The sequence below is a fragment of the Aulonocara sp. 'chitande type north' Nkhata Bay genome, linkage group LG23 (genome assembly GCF_057382095.1).
Source record: "Aulonocara sp. 'chitande type north' Nkhata Bay isolate Kocher_YH1m ecotype deep benthic linkage group LG23, A_spYH_male_GT1.1, whole genome shotgun sequence".
Classification (NCBI taxonomy): Eukaryota; Metazoa; Chordata; class Actinopteri; order Cichliformes; family Cichlidae; genus Aulonocara; species Aulonocara sp. 'chitande type north' Nkhata Bay.
The window spans coordinates 7,963,132-7,985,957 of NC_141365.1; the positions used below are offsets into that span (position 1 = coordinate 7,963,132).

A 22,826-nucleotide genomic window follows, 5' to 3' on the forward strand; every position below is an offset into this window, starting at 1 on the left:
TAACACTGCAACGATATCCTAACTATAGCCCCGTAACCCTAACCAAGATCACATGTTAGCCCTCAACCCAAACCCCTCCTTTTCTTGGATGTTTTCCTGAGTGGACATGGGCAACGTTTTTTTTCCACATCGCAAAACTATGACACCATAACACTGTGATTGGTCACTTGTGATACTGAACCAAGGTCAAAATGAATTATGATGATTCAGAAACAACACTAACACAGGGATATCAGATACACCTTTACACAACTGGAAATCTCTTTGTAACTACAGTCGTTGCCCCAACAGGCCATCGGAAAGAACTGGAAAGCTTTAAGAGACTTGACAAATGCCTAAACAGAATATTAAACTGGGGAATACAGAGTAGGACAGTGGGAGCTGTGGTAAAACACTTGCAAAAGCAGCAGAAAAAACATCTCCAAGCAAGTAAAAAGTAAAATCCTAGGGTTCCAATAAATTTCCACTGGCCATTGGTGTCACTTCCCTGCAGGTCAATATGGCTTCCTCATCAGCAAAGCAAGCAGCTTTGCATGTAACTAAGTAAGAAAAGCTCTTAGTCACCATGTCTAACAGATGAAAACTTCATTGTTTTTATAGAGATCAGGTCGTAGATCAGACCACATCAGCAGCAAAACACACAGAGTACAACGTAATAAGAAGTAGACCTCTCTCTGACACCTGACTCACACTTTTCATGGATCTGGTTCGACTATTGAGGTTGTGACAAACTGCTGCGTTAGTGCCACTGAGTTCAATAAAAGAGTAGCTTCTTTTGCAGTTTTTAAACCTAAATAAGCTTGTTTTTAAGGTTAGTGATGAAACAATAAGTTATATGAATTTGACATAAAGCAAGTGACAGCAACACCACCGCAAATACTACCTTCAGTTATGGCTGCTTCTATGCTTCGTCCTGTAGCTGTCAAAAGAAAGGTTCCTTTCAGGAGGAAGAAAGCTTTTTGATTGAGCTTTGGATTTTTTGTGTGTGTCTTTAATTGAAACCTTATGTGTGGCATGTGGAATTCTGGGACGTTGGCAAACTCCCAGGAATCCACAGAATGTGATTTTTTTCCTCCCTCCCTCTCTCGCTCTCTCTCTCTCTTACTCTGTTTCTCTTCTCTCCCTCTTTTCCCCCCCCCCTATTTGCAGGGGTGTCTTACATCAGCCCAGTGAGTCCTGGTGAAGGCAACTGACGGACAGAGAGTGAGCGAGCAACAGAGAGCAAGGTTTGGAGGGTTACATCCAGCCGCCTGCGTCTCACTGGAATAATCTAAAACCATCAGTGAACAAATGGTTTGAAATGAAAATAAAACCTTCTTAGAAGTAAGTCACTCATTTCTTTTACTTTAAAAAAACAACAACTTTTTATTCTCTATGTTAGGACTGTTAAGACTGATCAGCTTTCTTGGCTCTCTCCTTGAATTATTTCCTCTTGGGAGGCCCGTTTGCACACGCGATCCAGACTTCTGTGTACTTTTGTGACTGAAGCAGCTTCTGTTTGCATGGCAGACGAGAAGAGTGGACAGCAGAACAGAGCGATGCGGTGCCGCATTCAGACTCCTGTCTGCTCTGCAGTGGATGCAGCTGTTTTCAACAGAAGCTATTACTTACCGTTTGGCTTTTCTGCGGTTGACTTCAAATGTGATTGAGGCCAATTCCTTCTTTTCACTCCTAAAAATCTTTTTATTTCTAATGGAAATTAAAATTGAAGGAAAGAATATAATGCAAACTTCTCTTTGCAGGCTAAGATCTTCCGATGTGGAGTATTTTTTATTCTCTATGTGCTTACTGTAACTTTAAGACAACACACATGTCTACTGTTGACTGGCTTAAATATAATTTTGGAGTATGTTGCGGTATTGACTTCATCATACAAACCCCTCTCTTCTGTGCGGAATGACTGTGCGTATTATTTTTACGGGCATAGCTAATGAAAAAATGATGTGACTTCTTTTCTGCTGCCGTGCATCAAACTCACACATATTTTGTGTGTGTTTTTGTGGCCTGGAAGTTTTGGAAAACTAAAACAACTGACTCATTTCATGCTGCTTAGATCCTCTCTGTGGTCACCTGGTGAAATGTTGAAATTTGAAGTTGCAGCTTTCTAAAAAAAAAAAACACGCCTTTGTGTCACTGAGGTGATGTGTGTACTTCGGTGTAGGTGTTACGTAGGTGGTATGTAGGTATCATCCTGCGGTATGTGGGTAATAGATGTTCACACAGAGGTCGCTTTTGTGCTTTGCTGAAGAGCGCAGGATATGGACTATGAGCTCAGAGCTTTGACATTTGAACCACGGTGCCCAGCTGAGGTGAACAGTCATGAGAGGTGGCTCTGATCAATGGAATAATTGTTAGAGGAAGGTCACGCTGACACTCAGGTATGCGTATGTAGTCTGGGTCTAATATGGGGATGGATTTCTTTTCTGGACAAGCACTTTCATTCCAGTAATGCAAAAACCTGATGCTGACCCCAGTGGCTTCATAATATCTGAAGTGATTTGACAAAAAAATGCACTATTTTATTAGAGCTGATTGCTGAGACACTGTTGATGGCACAAGGCTGTGACTTCTGTGCAGGACTGTAATTGCAAATGCTATCTCTGCTATTAGATCAGACACTTTCTCTGTGAGGACCAAATAAGTAATAGAGTAGGAACAGACAAAAGAAAGCAATAAGTCAGATTTCATAACATCACCGCAAATTAAGTCCAGGAATGTACTGATTACAACAAACTGTGGATTTATTGCAGTGTAAGACTATATGGGTGTGGCTTTTTCCTTTAAGCTCTCTTTGTTGTGTCCCTGCTTGGCGTGTTATTGTGTTAATAGGAAACCATCTTTATCATAATAATTGAGTTCTTTGCCAAAGCAGAATTAAAAGAAGTTATTTCCTATTACGTTGAAATATATGAAACACTTGTGGTTGATGCAAGAGGGGAGTGGACCCATATATTTTACTTGCTCAGACTGTTGGTTTAAGCACATGCCATCACTCTGTTCTCCATATATGTCAGTATCTGATGAGCAGCTGTGTGCAGATGCATATAGGCGCACACCCAGATAGAGAGAATAAAAGAAGCAACAGGAGGAATTATGCATTTCTCCTGCACGCCCTTTCAATTAGCAACCCTTCTGTCTCGAGCTTTGACGCTGACTGACATCCTCACATACAGACCCAAATCACCCACCACAGCAAAGGTTGTAATTTCAACCCTACTTTCAAAACACTGCACTAGAGGCACCCGGTGCTTACTTAGCTTAGCAGTAACCCGACACTGACCTTGTTTGATTGGAAGTGTTTTCAAATCAATGCCTCTGGCAGGAGAAAACCAGCTGTGCGCTCGTTAGCTGAGGTGCATGCTGTAATTTGGCATAAATAGATCCATTTCAGGGAACGTCATGGCTAAAATACTGCGCTGTTGACTTTGTAATCCCACATGTGCTTGAACTTCGACCCTGCCCAAACCACCACCCATATCATCACCTTTCTTTTGAGGGGCATTACGCAACGTGTAACCCAGAGAAGTCTACCTTTGTCCTTCTTATTTCTGAGTATGTCTAATTGGTGTTTCTCTGAAAACTATATGTTGATTTGTCTTCAGTCATGGAAAACATATATTTAATTTCCGCTGTAGAATAATTATTAAGCTCGCTGCTTTTGTCCAGAGAGAGCTTATTCTCGATGTGTATCATGAAAGCTAGGTAATTATAAAGGAGCCAAGCTAGAGGTGCTCATTAACACAAAGCAGTCAGAAATCCTCCTCTTTCTGTTTGCACGTGTCCTCAGCTGTCCTCTTTCTCCTGTTTACATGTGGAAGTCTTTTCTTGTTTGTTTGTCTGATGCTCATCATCCATCTCTTCACCTCAGTTCTCTCATGCCTTCCCTAATTACAGAGTGTCAGGGACACTCTGAGGCAATATCTCAACATGAGAAAAACCTCATGACTCGCTGCAGCCTGCTGCTGCTGGGTACAAATGACAGTCTTGGCTTTGAATGAGTTGTCACTGCTGAGTTGTCACTGCATGGACAACGCCGGCCTTTTTTTCTGGAACCACTGCTATCTGCTCTGCTGTGTCGACTTGTTTTTATTTGATCCTGTTACAAAAAATACAAAAGAATTTATTGAAATCATTCTGTTTTAATTAGTGACCTTTTGGACAAGAATGCGCTTTCAGTTTGAAAGTGGGTGGCAGTGAATGTATTTTTTTTTTATATATTATTCACTTCAGTGGCAGTCACTGATATTTGTGAGTCAGTGTGCTGTTTAAATTTAAGACAGCCCCAACTGCCACAGTCAAATGGCTTCAATGCACAAGTGCTCTTGAGCTGGGCGCCGTGTGGCGGATAGAGCTCTGCTTTAACGGGGGAGATGGAAATTGGCGTGAGATGCTGTTTTTCCAATCTGACAGTGTAGCTGTAAAGTTCAGGGCCTGCATATTCAATCAAACTGGATCTCCACTCATAGATTTTGGGCTACTCTCCTTACATAACAAACACAGCCTGTAGCTGCACAATATTCACAATGAACAGTTTGTGCCTTTGTCGAAATATTTTGGTGGAGTTTGCAGGTAAAACTCTGTGCCCGGTCAGCCTGAGGGTGCTAAAAATGACGCTTCAGTCTCTCCTGCAGGTTCTCACATTCTTTCTCCATTTTTACAGCCTTTTTTTTACAAGCACTTGTACACTGGCTTGAACAGTTCGTGTCCTCAGGCAAGTTTCAGTCCCCAGTGGCACCATCGCTGGCGTACTCCAACAGGTGTGCTCCTGGCTGAATGCGTTGTACACAGTTATGCTGTAAAAGAAAAACCCCTTTGCTTTATTACATAGTGTATTGGTGGGACAACCGCCTTACGCAGCCTTTAAGCCATCATGTCAGCAAGCAGTACGAAGACAGGTTGCCTTATGCTTTGAACCACTTACTCCAGCTCTGTGGAGTTTGACTACTGGCTTTTTTTAAATAGAGAAATTTCTGCGAAGCTTAAAACAAAGTGAAATATGACAGCATGTCACAAAGCTGCGTGTGATATGGTGTTTCTTCTACAGCGCTTTGTGACTGCTGTTCCAGGATAACAATAAATAAATAAATAAAGCAGCTTTGTGACTCAGTAATAAAGAAAAAACAAAAAAGACGCCTCGACACAAGATGTGACACATAATATTTCCCCTGCACAGCTTTTTAAAGGAAATAAACAACACGAAGGCAACAAAAAACAGACTGTTTATGTGAAGAGATCCGGCAGAGGTTGTCTCCAACCAGTGAAGCAGTGAAGGACCTTTGCTTTTCAGCTTTGGGTTTCACGTTACTGTAAAACTATTGCTTAGGAAGCGGAATCTTGTATTCATCCACAGTGTCGCAGAGCAGCATTTAAAGTCTGCCGTGTCACATTTGCATATGTGGTGTAAGATATCCCACATTTAAGCATGTAACTAAGGACTTCTCCCCACATGTCACAACATTTTATGTGGACAATAGAGGATTGTTTTCCGTGGCGTTTTTCCTTTCCAGTCACAATAATTTAATTGTGTGTGTGTGTGTGTGTGTGTGTGTGTGTGTGTGGGCCTTCTTCCATGCATGTCCCTGCTCCTCATTCTAAGATTTTACGGCTGTGTGTTTACATGGCTCCACCTGGGTCTGGTTGTGAAATACAATTCGGATTCCATACTTTTCCATAAAAATAAAATATCTGTGATTCTATATTACAGCCTTAAGGGAGAAACAAGAGGATATAATAGAAAGCACATGTGGATGGTTATGGTGCATAGCATACGGGTGCACTGAATAGCAATCAGACCTGTGCACATAAACACACTCACACTAGTACATGTGCTCTATGCAGGGCGTGGCTCTCGGTGCAAAAGTGCTTCTTATTATCTTATTACCAATTTGGTACTCATGCTCATAATTTTTCTACCACGTTTCCTGGCATTAACACAGAAAACAAAAATGAGGGGAAAATAATAGATAAGAAAAATAATGGTTGACTTTTAAGCATTTTCTTATTTTCTGCCTTATGTATTTACTCATATTAAATCTGACCAAAGTTAATAATAGATAATGAGATCAGCATGTGTGTAAGTAATCCTTATGAGCCCAAATCTTGGGCTTCAGACTTCAGTCTACTATTGATACCATTTGAACAATAGAAGTGCTTTAAAGACAGGCTCCATTACATTCCAGGTCTCCAACAAAACCCAGTTTAAAAATACAAGGTAGCTAATAGATGTGTTTTATTGTTTTATTCATAAGATCAAAATGATTTAGTGGCCATTAAAATGTGTTCAGATTTGGCAAACTGATAACGATTCATCTCATAAATCAAGACATGCCACTTTGCCGTATGTTAGTGGGCTTAGTATTAGCATAAGATTACGCTCCATCCTTCCTGTGCTTCTTAAATCAAGAGCCTTTGTGCAGTCAGTCGGGACAAGGGGCGATATCTAGGAAGCAGAGTAAAATATGAGCAAATGGAAAAGCGAGAATTGAGCAGTGACATTATAATGTGTTTACCCTGGAAATTAACCTGTCATGCAGTTATTTTTATTTTCTAAAAGCACTGTAGTTAAATTTCATATTTTAATCAACGTGAAGTCATACAGTTTGACAGAAATTATGGCCTGTGTTTTAGCGTTGTGATTATAAAACAGAAGATATAATTTTCTAAGTGCCTCCCTAGCCTCAGGCCTTTGTGCTTTCCTTCACCCCCTCCTCTTCTGTCTGGCCACTGATATTGGCAGGACAGTTTTTGGTGCCTGGATGGTGAAATTCTCAGTCTTTCTCAACCGTGCCAGCCTCGCCTGGCTGCTTCCTGTCATGCGAGGGATCCTGTAAAACCTCAGATGTTGATGCTGCTGTGTGTTTGTATGTGAGAGAGGCAGGGAGTAGAGCCAGGTAAACCTGTGTGTTGACTTTACAGTTTTTCCCAGGCTGCAGGCCCTGGTGCACCAGTGTTACTCTGTGTGCTTTGCCCGTTACTCCCGAGCAAATTAAATTATTTACACAAACATATAAAGCCTGGGAAAACAAAATAAAATCCCTGTGCATTTTTTTTTCTTTGGCAATGTGAGTGCTCTGCAGGAGGACTTTGCAATCAGTGCATGAGCGCCTGTGAGACTGCCTTAATATTTAGGTTGAATAGTTATTCTTCTGAATTGTCCAGACTCATCAGTTTACCTCAAAGGTATTTAAGACGTCCTTCAGGTTAAAAAATGTGTGTGCTGTGCGTGTGTTTCTTTCTGCGGCCTTGTGGGTTTCTGAGTGGAATATCTGTCCTTCACCACTTCCTGAACTAGCCAAGAGAGACCTGATATCGACCCCAGAAACAGAAATTTGAGCAAACAGTTATTCCATTCAGGAACGTTCTGCTCCAGCTAGATAATAAACTTTGCTTGCTGCTGATCACCGCTTGGTTTATAACAACCTGTTTTCAATCAAAGGCTAGAGCCCTATCACAGAGGCTGAAAGTCATTATTTCTAAAAAACATAATGTCTGTTCTAACATGCAATAACTCTGAATAGCTTTGGCCATAGATGTTGTCCTGAGTGGGGTCTAGCCTCTAGCATGTAAGATTTTGTGTAAAATGTAAAGTAACCCAAAAACTCCCAGTGCGAGCAGGAACATTTAAAGCACGTTTTCTATCATATTTGAGTCTTGGTAAGACAGTATGTATAAATAGCTGTTATGCTGGACTATATTGTAAGTCAAGAGGAAAATAACAATTCATTATTGGTGCTAAAGTATTGCATTTGAATCTGTTTTGAGGACATCCAGCTCTTTTGTGGATTCATTTGGTGTTGGAATAATCGGGAAAAAAAAGGTTCCCGGCTGGAAAAAGTTCACCAAAACACCCCCTCAAGTTGGAACAACAACTTTTCCAAGTTCTGCACATGATTTGCCGAGTTCTTGACGTCATAAAAGCACACGCGGAGTATGAAAGGAAATGTTTTGTTGGCTATAGCAGCTTTTGGTCAATCGTGGAAATTCACATATTGCAGACCACTTTTATAGTATCATTTAATCTGTAGTACTGTATTAGATTGTAACATTACTTGCCATCCATCTACACTGTCTGAGACTAGCTAGAAAGCTTATTATCAATGAATACATAAACAATTCAAGTAAAACTATTTTATTTATTATATGCAAGAAACAGTTTCTCATTGTAGCATCCATGTTATTTCCATTTTCTGACTTAAAGCACTTGAACACAACGTCAGAAGAATGACCTTCTGACTCTGGAAATTCATCCTCCTGGAGAACATGTGAACGCACAGCTCAGTAGGAATTTACTGCAAGTATCTACTTAGCTTAGCATAGGATAAACACTCAAGACTGGGGAGTCAAATAGCCTTTTTCTGGCCTGCTAGCACCCAATTTTCACACTTATAAAGACATCTATGCAAATAGAAAAACAGAACAAGTTAGATTAGATTAAGCTAATATAACCAGTGGCTGACAGCAGCTTTTTGTAAAGAGACACATAGGAGAAAAGTATTTATCGTCTAATCTAAGTCTTTGCAGGAAGGGAAAATAACATGTCTCCCAACATGTCAAAGTATTCTTTTCACCAGGAGGGCTAACTTATCGACCCATGAGGGGCTGAACATGTAAGCCTGTGTCTCAGCCGACCTGAGGGTGAGGCCCCTCGCGGTCATGATTTCCTGCATGGGGAATATGTATGTAAATGTAACTCTTGATGATGTGGAATTATAACAAGTTTCTTCATAAACAATCAGAGTTTCAAAATGACACTAATAATGACAGATGAGTTTAACCTCAGCTGAAAATCGGGTTCTTGCCTAATATTGTGACTGAAGATAGAGCACTCCATTATGACATTTAGCATATTATGTTTACAGTCCCCTGAAAAGGATAAGCGGAAGCGAATGGATGGATGGATGGATGTTTGCAGTCCTAGGGGAGGCACACAGATGTATTTAAAAGAAGAAATTTCCATGCTTTCTGTTTTTTATATGCTAAATAGTTATGTCTATGGCAGCATATGAAACCAGAAAAAAGGCCATCCTCAGGGACTCTTCATCCCACCGATGGCTAAACATTTTCACTCAGGGAAAAAGGAAACTTTTGGAGTTGGAATACAGTAAATGAGGCCAATTTTCCTTTTGAGCTATTGCCTCGGCATTTATAACTTATAGTCTGGAGATACAGCTCGGTAAGGTGGAACTGATGTGAAACTCACCACTCTGTTATGTATCTTGTCACTCTTGACAATTATAAACTGGTGAAGTCATATATTTGACTTTTTTTCCTAAATTTTGTGGCCTCTTTGGACTATATTTTTACTATAGATTTGTATGCTTTTACAGAATAACTTGTAACAGGAAAGTTTCCCCGGACACATTGAAATGTGTCATGCCTGCTACTCTAAAGCCTTTTGTTTTGATTGCTTTATACACTTTCTGCTCAGGTTTATTTTTTGTTCTTTTTCTGAAAGCTTTTGGAAGTGTCCGCAGTTTATTTTCAGAAATGTGAACCTTGAGCGGGCCTTGCACCGGTATAGACTTTCCTGAAGGTTAGCTGTCTTAAAAGATAGGTGATCAGAGGTGTAGACTCTCTCATGTCTATGAATTTAAAACGTGAGGCGGCACACAGATACTTGGATATGCCTAAGTCATGTTCAAAGTGAGAAAGTTATAAGGCAAGAAGGATCAGAAATACAGTACCAGACTACAAACTGTATATCAAAGATGTATGTTCCTTCCAAAAGTGTGAAAGTGTCTTAAACTTACCTTTTTGTGGCCATGTTGAGAAAATACACTGGATTATAGATCTAAGAAAAATGGCCCTAGACCTTCTTAAAAACATTTTAACAAGTTTAACACTTCATAATAATAATTTCCTAAGAAAACAGCCCCTAATAGGGTAAAAGGGTATATCCAAAAGCACACCTTTGTTTGTGGAGTCCACCTTGTGTTTGGCAAGGTGCATTATCCCTCAGTTTCCCAGTCAGACCCGCCTCTCAGTCGTCAGTGTGGTTACAACACCAAAATTGCAGCAAATTGGCAAAAATGATCACCCTAACAGTTCATAACAGGATTTCATTAACTAATGGGTGATGTAACGGTGGCTACATCCATCTTTTACATATAACCGATCCCAAAGCGAGGCCTCTGGACATCACTTTAAGAACTACACCATGACAACAACCGTAAAACACGCTCGTTATAATTCATCTTGCTTTCCTTCTTCCTCAGAGCTCCGTTTATGAGTTGACATGTCCTCTATGGAATCATAGCCCTTTTTCATCCAACACCTCTTTTGTGCTTCCATCCTCACCTCGTTTCTCCCTTCCCGTGGTTCTCAGTCTCGCTGTTTACACTGGATTGCATGTTGTGAAAAATGCAGGCCAAATTTGGACCCGGTTTACCTGGGCGCCATCGTCACAGTAGAGAGCAGACTTTACCTCAGACCAGTGATATCCAAACCAAACTCTGCCTGCTAGTGTTGAAGGATTGTTTAATTAGCAGGAAAATGGCAGACATATCGTACCTGGAAGGGGACACTATTTCCATTTTCACCTCAGAGAATTTGAATCCCGTGTGTGCTCCAGCAGGCTGAATAACAAAGGGCCTGGAGGTTGTTCTGCATATGTACAGGTGGGGGTGTCTGTGTATACCCAGCTCTCCTAACTTTTTCCTGTGGTGTCTCTCAGGAGCTATCAGAATAAATTCACCTCTGAAGGGTTTGTGCAGCTGGTCTCCAGTTTCCCCGTCTTTTACTTCACCATTGCTACTTGTGTATTTCATCATGAAATGAGACAGCTAATTTTCTCTTTATGGAAAATGTTAAATATACATAATATGATGAATAATAGTACACTTTAAAATTACTCACCAATTATATTTTAATCATATTACATGGTTTAGTAATAGTTTAATGAGATACTTTCTGTTTTTCTTTATTTTTTTCACATGAAAGTCTGAAATTTTTCTTTGGAAGTGCAAAGGAAAAATCCCTGGAAAGGATACCTTTTGAAACGGAGATAGGATATGAATAAGTTTTTCCTGCCGTGTTCCTGTAAGAGGAGAGCGGAGAGAACTTTCCAGAAATGTGGACCTGTGCTGGGTTCTTAGCACTGTGGACTGATCTGATGTTACTATAACAGGGAATAAAAGCTGTTTTATTAATACAGGTATGGAAAACACACCTGGAAGTTGTGTAGCTGTATTCCGGGGAAGCAAACAACTCTTAAAAAACGGGTTTAATTTTTATAGATTAGACTTTATAGTTACATTTTTTTGCCTTCTAGATTTGATTTTGTCACAACATACGTAGTTTATCCAGGCTGCTGCTGAGCCGAGTCCCGGTGTTCTTACTACAATTTGAGCTTTCACAGTAGTCTTTATTACCATATTAAGCACTTTCCAAACCTCTGCAATTAAATCTTAAAGTAAATTATGTCGAGATCTGTGGTTGTTCAACACTTTCTAACTTTCTGAAGGTCCGTGAATCGGGAATTAGGATCCGTCTGCTGTAAAAACAGAGCTGGGGTTTTTATAACTGACTAAACAGTTATATGATTATTTGTGTTTCATTTTTGTTGTATCACATTCGCAGAGTAAAGATGTAATGAGTTTTAGGGGAAGTTCAGTTGAGTGATAAGGAAATTTATTGCCTAAATTCTCCAGAGCAGCAGAGTCCAAATGTATTCATTTTCAAATTGCAGTTTTGAAGCTGTTACTGATTAAACTTTGGAATATTTATATGAGGAAACCTTAAAAAATGATGTTTAAAGCTGAGAAAAAGTTAAAAACTTTAATAAATAATAGGCCATACATTTTCCTCTGCTTATCCATTCAGGGTTGTGGTGGGACTGGAGTCTATCCTTGGTACATCAGGTACTCCTAGGTACACAAATGACTTGCACAGGTACACCCTGTGTCAGTCATTAGTCTTCTGAAAGGTTAGCACAGAGATCTAGACAACCATGCATGCTCACATTCACACACAGGGCCAATTTAGAATCATCAGTTTACCTAACATGGATGTTTTTGAAGAAAACCCATGCAGACATGGAGCGAACATGCAAAATTCCAGCATCTTAAAGGGCCTCTCATCCCCATACAACAAACAAATGAAAGCTAGACATTTTACTTTTGGCAAGAGAATAAAAAGCTATTATTTAAAACATGTTTTTCTTGGTGTTGTTGTCATTTAAAGACATTTCAGACTCACTTTTTGTGTTTGTCAAATGTACCCCGCCTTTATTTGTGTAAAACCTGCAGGTTTTTCAAGTTTGTCTTTATCCACAGGAGTCATCTGTGATTACAGCGTGCTTTGCTCGCTTACTGAAAGTATATCTGATCATTAGTTTTAGAGATAGTGCTTTGGAGGTGTTTCAGAGGCTGGCCTTTTGATCTGTTGATTACAACTCAGGGGACCACCAATTATCAACAGGAGACATGGTCTGGGGATTCAGCCTCTCTGTGCTCAGTTTTGTCAGTCCACATATTTAAGTTTAGATCTAAAGCGCTCCAGACTGTCTGATAGTTGGTGAGCAGTAATGTGAAATGTATGTTTGCACGCAAACACACTGGTATGCTCCTTTGAGAGTCTCCAAATGTATAACCAAAAGTCAGTTCTCCTCCCGGACATACAATACAGGCAGTCTTTACATAAATGTTCTCCAGCACATGGTAAACACATTTTTGACTGCCACATACACGCAAGCCATCAGGTGTTTGTGTTTCATTAGCTACGAAATGCCAAGAGGAATTAAGCTTAGCAAAAGCGTCTCAGTGGGAAATGGCCGTAACATGAAGCTGCAGGAAATAGCAGTAAGAAAAAGCAATGAGATTATTTGTGAAGGTACAATGAAAGAGGCAAGTCAGGGTGTAATAAGTTTCACAACATGCACTGGGTGGACTCTCTGTTCTCTGTGCTCAAGCAATCAGAGAATTCATAACTAATGTACAACTAATGCTAAATCAAGCATTTTGATAGGATTTTGTTCTTAAACATAAGGCGCGATTCTAAACTTCTTGTAAAAACAGTGTAAGCTCAGGGCTACAAAGCTATATTACACCTCCTGACCCAGTATGAACCTTCCAGATCCCTCAGGTCATCTGGATCCGGTTTTTTATCAGTTCCCAGAGTCAGAACCAGACACGGAGAAGCTGCATTCAGCTTTTATGCTCCATATATCTGGAACAAACTCCCAGAAAGCCTCACATCAGCTGAAACACTCAGTTTATTTAAATCCAGGTTGAAGACTCACCTGTTCTCAGCAGCATTTGAATAAAACACCAAATCCACACTTTAAGCTTAAATTTCAAAACTTACATTTTAGCTACTGATTTTATCAACTGTTCTGATTTTATCTACTGTTTTTTTAATCAATTTTAAATCATGCTTTTTATTTGTTTTTGTTTTTTAATGTCTCTGTAAAGCACTTTGAATGACCTTGTTGTTGAATTGTGCTATATAAATAAACTTGCCTTGCCTTACACTCCTCATTTATCCTCAAAACTGAAAATACACTGTTTGATTTAGGTGACAGAGCTGAATGAAGGATGAAAAACACAGGAGGAGTGCTCACTATCTTTGAATTTATCTTATCGTTACCTGTTATCGTTACCTGCACATTTAATGTCCAATCTGAGTGCACTTCTTGTTCCTGTGTGCGTCTTAGTCAGGTAATGTTTAGAAACACATGCTGCAGTGCAGGCGTATCTATAGGCGGACAGATCCTGTACCGCATATATGTTTGATTTGGACAAACTGAAGTTTCAGCAAATCTTGAAACAGATGACAGCAGATTGAACATGAAATAAAATGAACAGAGGCCTGCACTGTGGTGAAACTCTGTTTCATTGACCAGACTGCTGCTCCTTTTGTTATTTCAGTGGGAGAATGTCAGGAATATGTTGCTTTTGGCCCGAGACGAAGACCAGGAAATGTTCGATACAGACACACACACACTCACTGTGATGTTTCTTTATGAAAATTCCCACAATGTTCTCTTAGTTTTGCTTTGCATCACGTGTGTTTTAGTTTAGATAACCTTGCTTTATTGATTTCCTCTACTACCAAACAGCTGAACAGCGTGTAGAGTATTCTACGCTGTAAAATGTTAAAGCAAAACTAGACTTCAGGTGTTAAGTTCTGATTTCTTCAAGCAGACACACGGTGATCAGGAATGTGCAAATTTAGTGCGGAAACATAAGTGGAAGCTTTTGCTAATGCTGGCGAAGCTGTTCAGAGTTTTAATAGTCTCCTTTAAAAAGATCAAGCACGCTGGCATTTCACTGATCTCTTTCATCACTTTTTGCACTTTTACATTTGCACAGTCACAGCATTTGTAAATGTAATCTAAAAAGTGCTACAAATAAAGGCTGATTATGAATTGGATTTGGTGAGAAACTAGCTGAAACTAGGTGTTTCTCTCTGTTGTTGGATGGACTGGTCAGTTGGAGGCGGCTGGTTGGCTGTGCGGCCTTCCAGCTGAGGTCATGTCTGTGACTCAGTGCCTCAACGTCTCTTTCCCCCTCGCTTCATAATTTGTCCCTTCGTTTATTCGTTCCTCATTTCTTCCTATAATTAGTGTGCATTATGTAAAATCATAAAAAAACCCAACTTTAACTGAGACTATTTTGTCTTCTTTGGCTGAAATTTAAACATCCCTACAGTTAGATTTTAATAGCTCTTTCACAGAGCGATAAAGCTCTAAATAAAGGGAAATTCCAGTTTTCGGTGGCAGTTATTGTGTTTTTTATTGAGTGAAATAAAAACATGTTTCCAATTAAACTGCCATTTTCCTCTTATATATCTAAACAAATGTTTTTGTTCCCATGAATACAGGAGGAGTTAGTACAAAATGTAATCTGGTCATCCTGCAGGCACCAAAGAGTTCACAGTTTTATCCTCGAGTTTATGAAACTGTCTTTCAGGTGTTTGCATAACCCGCTGTTTCCATCTTGTCTTTCAGGTTGGAAGTCTGTCTCTTTGCACGTGTTTGGGATGAAGCACCTGTGGGACATTCACTTCCTCCTGCTCATCCTTGTCTATTTGTTAGGAGGCGTCACGTCACAGGTCAACCCAGGTGTGTGCAAAATGAGATGACGTACTGTGTTGAGCTCCCATTTTTCTGTCCTTGGGTGTCTGAGGGTGTAATAAGGTCATATTCAAGAGTTTGTGAATACTATAAAACCACTTTTGTGAGTTTTGAGTAGGGATTTTTGGACTCAGTGCTGCAGCCCAACAGTCCAGACTGCAACTGATTCAGATTCTGGATAAGTGCTGCATTGTGGGAGCCATGTGGTCCTCTCTTTCTGGTTTGGCCTCTTTGATCCCAGCATGCACGCCTTTCTCCAGCTCTCTCTTCAATGTATGTGTGGTTTTTGTGATGTCAATGAAAAGGGACCAATAATTTTTTTTACAAGGAAATGGGGTAGCAACATTTAATGGGCAAAGATTGAGTCAAAAAGCAACCAAAGAGAGCTTTCTAGTTATTGTTGAAATTGTAGAAATGCAGCAGATATTTGCCAGTAAAAACCTCGAGCTGGCTACTGTTTATGATTTCAGTTTCAAAGCTTCTGTCATCAGGTTCAGTTTTCTTTATTGTTGAAAGAATAATGAATGACATATATGCCACAGTATTTCAGATCTAATAACAGTAATTAATAATGGTTTTGTCAGAAAAGTTCAAAACAGGGTTTACAGGTTATATCCCGACAGCTCTGCCAAGAAATGTTAAAAAAAAAAAAACAACAGTGGAAAAAAAAAGTGCCCCATCACTTCCACATCCTCCAGCCTTTCTACACCCCACTTCCACTTTCAAAATAAAACTTTCTTACATGATGTTCTGCAGCATTTTAAGACCGTAAACCCAATTTTATTTTGAGAAAGTATGAAAGTAAAAGCAAACATGAGGTCATGATGACAGGCCTGGGGGTTTTCTGCTCTCTCAAATGGACACTGCTGAAACAAAACTACAAACATTACATTTTTCAAACCCACCAAACCAAAGTATTTTTTTAAGAAACACAACTTTTCTTTTTCCTTTTTTTAAACAACAGCTGTTTTCTACATGTTTCTTTCTCATTCTCACCACTGAACTGCACAGGCAAACACAAATACTTACACAACCACATCACAGGTAAACGCACATTTGAACCTGACTCACTCTGGCACTCATTTATTCATCAATCCAAAGACAACAGAATAAATTCAGCCTGGTTGCAATTGAGATCAAAGGGTGTCAAGGAGTATAAGTAAAATAGTGCCTGCATGCTGTGGTTACTTTCAAGCATTTCCTCATACGTAGTTATTAATAGCTGCATTTCTGACCTATATAGCCATATGTGAAAGCCTTTTCAGGATTCAGTACCAAAACTTTCAAACATGTCTTATGAGACATCTTCTCAATTACACGTTGAGTGTTTGACTCTGTTAAAGCTTCTCCCTCTTGTCTGTCTTCTTTCCTTGTTTTTGTGAGTGAGTGAATGCATGTGTGCGTGTTTGTGCGCCTGCTTGCATGCATATACCCGCATGCACACGCATGCTGTGATCCAGCTATCCCACTGGAGTCTGTGGCTAATGCATACCAGACATTCTGACAGCAGGAAAGTCCATTGAAATAGGCTCTGTCTTTCTCCCCACCATTTCTGTGTTTGTGTGTGTGTGTCTGTGGGGTGTGCAATTCCCAGTATCTGACCACTTATAAGTCAAGGAAAAGACTGTTTGTGTATCTGATCGTTGTCAGCGTTCAACAAGTTCACCATTTAAGACCTTTGATCCCGTTTAAAATCTGATCCAAACCATTGTTTAAAGCATTCACATCCGCTGTCACTGTCCTCCGCTAAAAACTCAAATCTCAACCTGCTGTAATAAACGGAAGCAGGACATATCCACCTATAATTCTGTCTAATGCTTTACTTGTGCTGCATTGAGAAGTGAGTCGTTTTTTCACTGTGTGGAAATATTCACTGCTGAATTTAGTGGAGCTAAGATGCTGAGTGATGCCAACTTTCCCCTGTTTAAAATTCCCAAGCAATGGAGTTATACCATCCCTGTTTTTCCCATTTTAATCGTGAGTAGGCGAACTTTATTTCACTGTGGAGAGAGGAGGAGGGCGGGGAGGAAGTGTGGACACGAGCACAGGCCAGGGCAGAGCATCCAAATATTGGGCAGTACTATTATTGTGTGGGCTTCTTCTTTTGAGGATGTTTAAGTCTTGAATGAATGAATGCAGTCGAATTTGAGAGCTTATAAAAGTGAATTTCACTACAATAAGAATATAAATTATGTGAGGTGAGGAATTAATTAAATGCCAGTCTTTGCAAATTTGCTGCTGCAACCTAAATATCAAGAAGCTTATAGTCAAATAACTTGGTTAATGGTTTATATTTACAGCCTGGATGCTAATGGTAAATGGCCTGTATTTGTATAGCGCTTTACTAGTCCCTAAGTACCCCTAAGTGCTTTACACATCCAGTCATCCACCCATTCACACACATATTGGTGATGGCAAGCCAGATTGTAGCCACAGCCACCCTGGGGCGCACTGACAGAGGCTGCCGGACACTGACGCCACCGGGCCCTCTGACCACCACCAGTAGGCAACGGGTGAAGTGACTTGCCAAAGGACACAACAACCGAGACTGTCCAAGCCGGGGCTCGAACCGGCAACCTTCCGGTGCAAACTTCCACTAAAGCCCCAGTTTCTAATGTGTGTCCTTGGGGAAATTAATTGCCCACCATTGACCCAGAAGCTGCTAAAATGGTATGCACAGCAAACCTTTCATATCACATGCAATTTTTTGATAGAAATATTGATTAATTCAGCTTTAAAGCAACTGACTTAGGTGACTGACTTGAGCCATAACCATGTAAATTCCCATTTGTGGCCACAGTGGCTGCTATAAGTTTACATGGTCATGGTCTCGGAGATACAATAAAGCAGACAGCTTATTTATAGGCAATGAAACCAAAACATGACTGACACATAAGGGACAGGTATGTGAACATAAACTTTCATGACTGTGGTGTGTGTGTGTGTGTCTGTGCAGTCAGTGGTTGAACTGCAAAAGCTAAAGAACAAGTCTGCCTTTCAGTGCAGGGTGCGGTAAAAATCAAGAGGTGAGCGAGAGGTTTGGTCCATTGCTTCTTCATCGCTCTCTCTCTTTATTCCTCCACCACACAAGGCAAGTATTTTTCCACCTTTTTTCACGGGGGATATTTTTAGATAGCGCAGCTCAATGTGAAGCCTGATGGGTTGTGGTGATGGTGGTGGTGGGTGTGCACATAAGGGGAGTGGGGTATGTGTCCATACATCCAAATGCACACACTGGACTGCCCCCACAACTCACCCCGGGGGTCACCTCTGAGTGGGTCGGGTAGATAAATAAACACAGCAAAAACCAACATTTGGAAGAGCGGTCACACATCCGGCAGGGCGTACTGAAACCCGCCTCTTTCTCGCTTTGACTCTCTCTGGGATGTGGTTAAAGGGTCTGATAATGGCTCCTGTTTCATTCGTTGCGTCTTGGGCAATTTCACCTCAAAATGGTCACTGAAAGTATTCTCTTAACTTTTGACTGTGTGTTTCATAGCAGAGACAGTTAAAGTAAATAACAAGAGCTGCTGTGCTTTGCTCACTCACTCTCCACCTCAGTGTCTGTTTACACTCTTCACCTCTGTGCGAACGAGACTCTACTGGCATTCAAAAGTGCGGGAGCGCCAACCACCTCAAACCCCCTAATCTAGCTGGACTGAGCTGCCACAAAAGGACAGATTTCAGCTACATGTCAGTCTGAAACCAGTGATTACTATTCATCGTTTGTTTTCAAACAGTGTAGTTCTTTGACTGGATTGGGATTCGTGTATTACACATCTCTGCAGTTCATCTTGAAGGAGGTTTGATTATTTTTTCCCCTTTACTCCAGCTGTCATTCGTGCAGTTCGAGCACCTGAAATTGTTTTGTAATTACGCATCTAAGGATACCACTAATTTACTTGGAACATGAGACGAGTAGGATGGTTTTGGTTGATGTGGTCTGTTTATTGCCACAGCGATCTGGTGCATGGAGAGAAATTGTAGGAGGGGAGGGATATAAACAGTAGGGGATAAATGATGCGGGATGGAGTGAGGAGGGCAGCAAAGGTTAGTGAGGACAAGATGAGAGGAGGTCAGAGGAGGTAAATGTAGACATCTGGAAGAGTTTTTGTTTGTGCTTCCTTCACCGTGTCACTGCCAAAACGAAGCTTTCATGCGTGTTTGTGGTTTCATCTACTCTTGCTCTTTTGTGTATCTGTGCGCGCTCCAACTTCCAAAACGTAAGGCGTCTCCCCATCTCGACTATTAAGCAAATATTTGGAGGAGATTAGGATCAGAGGAAGAAAGAATAACAGGGAGACATAAAGAGCAAGAGGAGGACACAGGAGGCCTTGGACCTCAAGCTCTTGCTGGCATCTTCTCAAAGGGTTTTTTTGTGAAACAAGGGGCCAGGCGAACTTGATCAGACTCCCTTTAACTTCCACCTCCAACCTAGCTAAAGGCTGCGACCTGATGCTATCACACATGCAGAAATCAAATTTTTCAAAGACTCTTTCATACATGGTTCAAAACAGGTTGCATGGTGGTCATATCCTATTAGGTGGAATTAGTCTAGGAGCCAAACATAGTATCTCTCCCAACCTGTCAAGAGTGCCCCTTTTTTGGCCTCTGAAAACACCCATAAATCGCTTAATTCATTCAGAGGCGTATAAAAGTTAATAGATGCCATGTTGGCTGGATCACGCTCAGTTAGCCTCTAGCTCACTGAGTCTTAATGAGATGAAGATTTTGTAAAGCATGCTGTTAACTTTAATCTCTTTTAACCACTCAGATGGTCAGAGGAGAGCAAGGAGGGACCACACAGGATGGGACACAGGGGAGAGAGGAAGAAAGGAGCTTGAGGGGGTGGAGGGCCATGTAGGAAACGATGGGCATAATGGTTTTATTGACCACACAGTGGGGGCACCAGTCACTCTGACCATAGACACACACACACACACACACACACACACACACACACACACACACACACACACACACACACACACACACACACACACACACACACACACACATGCATAGAATAACTCAATCCTCATGTGCTTGATACCAGTGCTGTTTTCACTGGCAGAAACACCGAATGGATACAGCTTATTATTTCAATAAGGAACCACAATTTGAGGGCACAGAGTGTGTAGTCGTGTGTGTATGCGCATGCATATGTGTGCAGTCCTCCCACAGCACTACCCCACCCCTTCGTCCAGCACTATCCATCAAGTTTTTCAGGTTTCTTGACAGAAGCTGGGAATGAAATATTTCTGTCTGGTGAATGTTTGAGTACGAGTTTGAATTTTCATCACCGTCGAGCACTGCGGAGGGTCTGGGGAGAGTTAGGGGAGACGTTTGCTTAACAGTGTGATAACTGATTTAAGTACAGGAGGTGGACAGTCTCCCAGGAAATTCCTGCTTAAAAAGAAACACTTAAGTAGAAGTGGTCCTCTTATCAAGTTAAAAAATACCGTGATGATATGTTGGTGCGACTGCAGGTTTAACAGAGGTGGAACGAGTTAGACTAGAAGATTGATACAATATTTACTGCTGTTTGTAAAGACATGGCCAAGAGATATTTAGCTTTGAGTCTTCTTAAAGTGGACCTATTATAGTTTCTCTTATTTTGATCATATATATTGTTAGTAAGCTTGTGTACAAAAGCATATACTCTAGACTGAGAAAATTTAGCTCCTAATCAGTGGTTTTAAACGGATTTCTGCTCATTGAGAGTGGATGTCCTAAAAATGATTATTTCAGACACACAGCTCTGGCTGTGAGCACAGAAGTGCCATAAACCTGCTTTTTTCTAGCCTTCTGCTTGTGAGGGGCGGCCAATCAGTGGGTGAACTGACCGGCTATAGCAAAGACCATCATGAGGATTATTCTAACTACAAGGAACCTCTACTAAATTCCAAGAATTCAAAAATAGCTGGGCTGAAAAACCTTTCATTTTTTAAACAAGAGGATATATTGAGGTTGAGCTAAATGTATTAGTGTTTTTAAAGCTAACTGTTTTTTTCAAAGGGCTGATAAAAATGGGTGACAAACAAAGAGAAAACAACCCAATAAAGAGTGTCTTACCAAGGTGGTGGGTGGCTCTACTGGAAGCTTGGAAAAACATTTTTCCATTTTTCTGTCATGACAGTGCTTTTGGTGGTGGAAAGCACTGTCACTGGTCCACAGTCTCCTGTGGGTGTTCAGTTTGGTTAGGGTCTGATTACTGGAAAGGCCAGAGAGTGTGATTTACATTGTGCACATATCAAACTGTTCAGTGACACCCTCGCATCCACTGGATGGGGACATCGTCACACTGAGAAAACCACTCACATCTGAGTTAGGATTAGCCAAGTAATATAGTTAAATATTACTCCACTATGAAAACATAATTGTCTGTGTCAGTGTTTTAGTATTTTCTTTCATTAATGCATCAATATGTAGGCAGCTTCTTTATATATGTATCATTATGCTTTATATCTGATGTTGTCATTCTTTAAAATGTCATTCTGCCAAGACACACATGTGGAATATGGATTCATTTCCAACATAGGCAGCAAGACACAGGAACACAGAAGGCAAACACAAAGAGGACATTTAATGCTGATAGTCCATACCCAGTTATTCAGAAAGTAAATCCAGGGACTTCAAATATACAGAAAACCAAGCTCAGAGAATATACAGCTAAATATACAATGTGACAAAGGAAGGCTGAGACAATACATACATATATACAGAAGAGGTAATGAGGGAAGAGAACACAGTTGGGGAACTAAACAAAGCTGAAAACAATCAAGACAATGGGCAGGTGTAGTAAAACTAGACAAAATACAGAAAGCTAAACATTGACCAAAATAAAATGGGAAATAAAGACTAAACGAGAAAAAAAAAACTAACTTGACACAGGAGATGAGAAGGAAAACAGGAACACTGAAAGTAAAAGGGCAAACACAGAGTTATGGAGGGACAGAGAAGGAGCATAGAGGTGAAATTAATTTAAAAATAAATGCCACCAAAAGTAACAAAGACTCAACAAATAAAGGAACGCAAACAGACTTCAGTCTTAAACAGCAAAAGTAGGAAATAGACCATAAAGAGCCCATACAAAGCATCAGAAAATAAACAAGGCTTCTAAGCACAAGATAATTAAAAAAAAATACCTTAATGAATAGAAAGCTAAGTGCAAACTAGACACACACACACAAACCCAATCAAAAAGACAAACTAAAAAGCAAGACTCAAATGACAGGCTAAATATAAAGTAGGACCACCAGGAAGGTATAATAAATAAAACAGAAAGCTAAATTTAAACAAAAATGAAGAACAAAACCCAAACAAAATATGAATCATGCTCAAAACAAAAGAAAACATGAGCTCACAAAAACTCAAAACCGATGACAAAAGAAACTGTAGCTAAAGACACAGAGCAACTTGAGTGCTGTTAAAAATACACAATTTCAGAGTAGATAAACACAATTACAAAAAACGTTAGACTGCAAACATTTCCTGACTAAAGTAGCTGAGTATATGTACTAAGTTACTTTCTGCAAGCTGTGTAATACTAACCAATCTGGTTTCCATTTTTCCCTCATCAGAATTTTTAATAGGCTGAAAAAAAGGAAACCAGTGGAAAAATCATATTTTCCTGCTTGCGTCATTACCAAAATGCTACTGTGTAACTCTGGCCTTTTCATAATTGCATAATCAAAAGTGGACTCACAGCAAGTTAAAAGAGAATTACTGCTTTCACAAGTGCTAGTAAAGA

General features: G+C 40.3%; 1 protein-coding gene across 6 annotated transcripts in view; it reads left to right on the forward strand.

Annotated features, from left to right (window-relative positions):
• Positions 1-1,185: 1,185 nt before the first annotated feature.
• The window catches only part of ddr2a (discoidin domain receptor tyrosine kinase 2a), a 31,458-nt gene continuing 9,817 nt past the window's right edge, over positions 1,186-22,826 (forward strand). For all 6 annotated transcript variants that reach the window (XM_086283300.1, XM_086283299.1, XM_086283302.1 and 3 more), the window contains exons 1-2: positions 1,186-1,323; positions 14,948-15,061. In XM_086283300.1, coding sequence (XP_086139426.1) covers positions 14,980-15,061 — 82 coding nt within the window. In that variant the 5' untranslated portion in view covers positions 1,186-1,323; positions 14,948-14,979. The remainder of the gene's footprint in view (positions 1,324-14,947; positions 15,062-22,826) is intronic.